Source organism: Myotis brandtii, unplaced genomic scaffold (assembly GCF_000412655.1).
Source record: "Myotis brandtii unplaced genomic scaffold, ASM41265v1 scaffold20, whole genome shotgun sequence".
Taxonomy (NCBI): domain Eukaryota; kingdom Metazoa; phylum Chordata; class Mammalia; order Chiroptera; family Vespertilionidae; genus Myotis; species Myotis brandtii.
Genome location: NW_005357452.1, coordinates 232,650 through 237,823, shown reverse-complemented (window position 1 = coordinate 237,823; position 5,174 = coordinate 232,650). Strand labels below are relative to the sequence as shown.

At 48.3% G+C, this 5,174-nt stretch overlaps 1 protein-coding gene across 3 annotated transcripts in view; it reads right to left on the bottom strand.

Annotated features, from left to right (window-relative positions):
* Positions 1 to 5,164, bottom strand: part of ZBTB18 (zinc finger and BTB domain containing 18) — an 11,544-nt gene extending 6,380 nt beyond the window's left edge. The window contains exons 1-2 of one of the 3 annotated variants that reach the window (XM_005865264.2): positions 3,934 to 5,164; positions 4 to 1,591 (exon numbers count right to left, since the gene is read on the bottom strand). In XM_005865264.2, the coding sequence (XP_005865326.2) occupies positions 9 to 1,591; positions 3,934 to 4,162 (1,812 nt within the window). In that variant the 5' untranslated portion in view covers positions 4,163 to 5,164 and the 3' untranslated portion in view covers positions 4 to 8. Of the gene's footprint in view, positions 1 to 3; positions 1,592 to 2,604; positions 2,624 to 3,933 lie in introns of those variants that run through there. The other 2 variants (XM_005865263.2, XM_014538874.1) reach the window with 2 other exon arrangements.
* Between the last annotated feature and the right edge of the window lie 10 nt (positions 5,165 to 5,174).

Here is a 5,174-nt window from a genome sequence, read left to right as displayed (position 1 = left end):
ATATAAAATTATTTCCAGAGTTCTTGCGAGCTATCTTCTAAGGTCCAGTCTCTGACAGTGGGCAAGCTCAGCGCTTCGCTTTTGACAGACAAGGAGTTCACCAACTCACAGTGGAACTTGCGGATGTGTCTGTACAGGTCCCCCGACTGCGTGAACCTGCGCTCGCACCACTTGCACGCGTGCGGCTTCTCGCGGGTGTGCACCACGGCGTGGCGGCTCAGGTTGTGCGAGTACTGGAAGCTCTTGCCGCACTGGGTGCAGGTGTAGGGCTTCTCGCCCGAGTGGGTCCTCTCGTGGCGCTTGAGCGTGTACATGCAGGAGAAGGTCTTGCCGCACAGCGAGCAGGTGGGCACGTTGACGTCGGCGGCCGGCTTGCTGCGGATGCCGTCCTGCTCGCGGAAGTGCGTGCTCAGGTGGATCTGCAGGATGTGCGGGCTGGGGAAGACCTTGTTGCACAGCGGGCACATGAAGATCTGGCCGGCTGGGCTCAGGATGTTGGAGACGTAGGGCAGCAGGCTGCTCTCCATGCCGCCCTCCACCGGCCCGCGCTCGCTCTCCGGGGTCAGCATCTCGTCGTCGCTGGCTTTGTCCTCCCGCTCGAGCTCCCGCAGGACCGAGTCCTCCCTCAGCGGAGCCAGGTGGGCCGGCTCGTACTGCACCCTGGGAGGAGCGCCCACACTCTCTTTCCCCGCGCTATGCTCCATGTCATAGTCATTAGTGCCAACATCGCTCTCATCACAGGAGGCCTCTTTCTCCACCTTCACCTGCACCAGGTTGCTTCTCAGCACGTCCTGTGAAGAGAAATAAGAGCTGTTCAGATTCTCAACGCCCGAAAGGCTGGACTTGACAGACAGGTCCAGCACGCAGTCAACATCTGCCGCATCCCTCACGGAGGTGACAGACCTCTGGGACAAAGACTCGGTGGAGCTGCAGGGGCTGGCTACTGTTTTTCCAGCTGCTGTGGCGTGCGGCTCGGCCTCCCCGCCCGCCTGGGGGATGCCTGCTGAGTCCGAGGGCAAGCGCATCCACATGGTCCCGGGCTCGCCGGCCAAGTCCCTTTTGCTGGGCAGGATGTTCAGTTTCTCCTCTTCGCCCTCCTCTTCGTCGCTGGGCAGGTCGCCAGCCATGTGGCTGCTGCCCTCGGAGAGGCTCTCGACTTTGTCCGAGCAGCTCGAGGCGTCTTCCTCCTTCTTGGTGCTGTCGGCCTCGGTGGTGGCTTTCTCTTTCAGCTTCTTCTTGCAGACTTTGACAATGTCATACATGTGGAGATAGCTGGCAGCTGCGAGCACGTCTTCAATGGGCAAGTCTTTGAACTGGAGTTTCCCTTCATACATGAATTCAAGCAGGAGAGCGAAGGCCGGGGCGGTAACAATGTCGCTGTTCAGATGAACAATGTCCCTTTTGTCCAGCTGGTCCTTGTAGAAGAGGTGGAAGTACATGCTGCACGAAGCCAGCACGGCGCGGTGCGCGCGGAACTGGGCATCTCCCACCAGCACCGTGCAGTCACAAAGGAAGCCCTGGTGCCTCTGCTCGCTCAGACACTGCAGCAAATGTCTGCTGTGGTCTGGGAACTCCATGCTGTCTTCATAACCTGCGGAGAGAGACATTTCTCGTGAGAGCCACTTCACAACTTGCCACGCCAGTCCCCACACAAAAAATCATCCTTGGGCTTGGCAGCCGGGGCACATGTCCCTGAATTTTAATCAGGCGTCTGACCCAAACACGACCAAATCACATGCACGCCACCCAAATGCGGGGAGAAAAGGCACGCTTTCCACACGGCCGCACCCCAGCCCCACAGTCTGCAATGCACCCCACCTTCCTTGAACTTTCAGTCAAGTTTTCAAAGCCTTGGTTTCAGGACCGTCCCTTACTGAGAAGAAGGACTGAGATCCCTCTCAGAAGCATTTAGTGAACGCTACTCACCAAATTAAGTCCCACAAAACCTACAAAATAGCTTGAATTTCAAAGGGAACAACTCATAATGAACAAAGAGAAGTCCCAGCACACTCTGGAAGATTCGGGAAACTTGTTTGACCATCCTTTTTATTACTTTTGATACCTGATTGTGCTTACAAAGCACAATTTAAACATACACATTCGGTTGAATAATAATTAAAAAAAAAAACCATCATGAAATCGCATAATTAGTCCAGGAATTAGCAAACAACTTTCTTTTAAAGTCAGAGTGTTATAACAACAAAAGCCCTGCGTGTAAAAACAGATGTGAATGCCCAAGATTTCAGGTACAGCGCACACGTACGAGGCAGGAGGAGCTGCGCCAACAGATGGGAAAGATCATCTTTACTACGAACCCATCCAAATATTTTTTTAATGAATTGAGAAAAATGGTTATTATTTCTTTGGAAAATCTGTACCTCTAGAGACTTGGGAGCCAGCAGGGCTTTATTTAACTCTGAAAAAAATCTTATCTAAACTTTGATCCTTTGCAAAAGCAAGATGAGTTCCATATTCAAATTAATTCAAACTTTTAAATAAAGGCATATTATGTTCGAATGAGATTCAAAAGCTTTACAGGTTCAACATAAAAAAAAAGCCTTACTAGAAAAAGAGAAACTATTTTTTTCCCTGACTCTGCCTTACCTCTGTCAACAGAAAATACTTTGTTTCAACATAACTTGATATATTTTGCTTTCCCACTAGCTTCTATTCTTTCAAATACGCATTGTTGCCCTGGTTTTCTGGTGAAGGGGGGATGAAAGGGAGGGAGAGGCAAGGCGAAGCTGTACAATGGGTCAAAATTCAACTCCTTAAAACCAAAGAAAACCCCACTTCCCCTTTCCTGTGCCAGAAGCAGGGTTCCACCCACCCACCCCAGAAAGCACGTTTGGAGAATGGGCACACAGTCATTTCATATTTAGAAATTCCTTCCCTGCTTTTTCTACACTTTGCCCAAGGTGGACTGAAACTTTCATCCTAACCCCAAAACCAGTCTGCTAGATGCCACCGCGGAACACACCAAGATGTACAATACAATCACTCCGAGTGCCCCACAGCGCACATCAATCCTAATCCCTGAGAGGGCTAAAAATAAAGATTGGAGGGCAGCTCACAAGGTAGCCGTGATCAAATTAGGAGGCTGAGAGGACAGAGAGGGCCGAAGAAGGAAGCTTATAAACATCTGATCCAGCTGACGGTGGCCATATGGCAGCTGCTGCCCAGATAAAGAGATTAAGAACAGAGGAGTGCGATTACAGCTGTCTGGCCAATTCAGGCAGCTCAACCCTACAAGTTCTAAATTAGTCGCTAACACAAAAACTCCTGCAAATAATTATTGTTATGCTGAAATAAAAGATCTCTTAAATATATATTGGAAAGAGAAATGAGGAAGCCAGTCAAACTATTCTCCTGAGGACAAAAGTTTTCTTGTGTTGTTTTTTTTTTTCCTTTTTAAAAAACCTTCGGTTTCAAAAGCACCACACAGCTGTATGTTTCAGCAGTGCTGCCGAATGTTTTTGAAGAATAAAGTTTCACAGTGGAATTAATTACACAACAACCAAGCTTCTCAACTAGAATAATCTTCTCATGTAAGTTTGAATGTGGATTCCAGAGTTTACCGTTTCTCCCCGACCCCAAAAGCAAAAGGAATCTAAACAGCAGTGAAAAACAACAATATAAAGCATTTTAATCCAAAGTGATCTCAAAAAGCAGTACGTCAAAGCTTTTCTTAACATTTCAAAACTTGAAATATTTCTGTGTATTAAAGTTCTTTACTTGCTCTCCAGCAAAAGGGATAAAAATTAAAACTACCCAAGCCCCCAAGACTTTCAACTCCAATAAGATGTTCATTTAATACTCCATTTCATACATTATTCCTAAACTGGGTTAGAAAAGTAATGTGATTTTTTAAAAATTAAATAAACAAAACACCAAAACACAAATATGCTCCATCTAATCTCTTGCTACTCCTACCTTTAGGACACATAAACCTGATTAAGTCCTTTCCTCTGAGGCTTGCTGGCTCCAGGTCTGTTACATCGGTGGAAAAAAAGCAGACTAAGAGAGACAGATGCAAAGTGGAGATGATGTTAGAGAGGAATGAGATACCTTCTCCACCACAGATCCGCACACACTGGCTCCCTGTCTGTGTGTTAGAATAAAAGGCTGAGGGATGGCAGGCTGTCAGCTGCTCTGACATCATGTTCAGATGGAAATGCTACCTCCAGCTGTGCTCCTTTTAATGCCATATGCTACTCCTCTACACTCCTGCCACCAGCTTTTTCTTAGGAGAACTTTTCTCTTCTGTTAGTATAAACAAAATACTTCAAAGTCTCCCCTTTTTCTCCCCCAAACTTTCTAACAGCAGAAATTGAAAAACTCAGCATATGGAGTTCTACTGTATTTATGGACTAGCAACACTTCTGTCTGGGGCTGGCGGACGGCTCCCTGACGGACAGCACCCTCAGGCCACCCGGCTATGCAGGAAACCGGACTTTTATTTGTCCCTCCCCAACCTTTCCTTCCCAAGGCAGCTTAAGGACATTTTTAAACCAACCCCGTGCACATCTCCAGCCCCATTTCAACATTATTACTACGGCCCCTTTTCTTTCTTTTTTTTTTTTTTCTCCTGCTGAGATAATGGGACACACGTCTCAGGATATTGAGAGACTATCCACAACCATGACCCCAGCCCGGTTCACTGTAAGATTTCACTTATTTAGCTACTGAGCTACAGTGACCTTCTCAGGAGCATTTCTCACACTCGTCAGTTAAATGCAAATTTCAGTTTTCAGTATCAACAAACTGAAAGCGCCCTTTCTGAAATCCTGGAAAGTGCTTCAGTTCAGCGAGACACACCAGTCAAGCCGGCCAACCTGCTCCAGGCCCTTAACATGAGCGCTGCACCTGCGCATGGGCTCCGACCCCCCGGACACAAAAAAGCAGAACTTCGCCTCCCCCTCAATCTGGGTCCCATAACAACCTTTGTCTTTCTTTTTTGGGGGGGTCACTCTGAAATGTTTGTGATCACAAGAACACCTTTCAAAGGAGAGTGCGTGGGGGGTTGAGGGGGGGCAGGTCTAGGAAGTTTGGGAACTTGCGGGCCACACTTCGTGGGCCTGTCCGCAGGGCTGATGAAATCGGAACGCAATCCGGGCCGGGCAGGCCGGTGCCCCGCAAGGTGCTGCGACATCTGCGAATGTCAAGTTCATCCC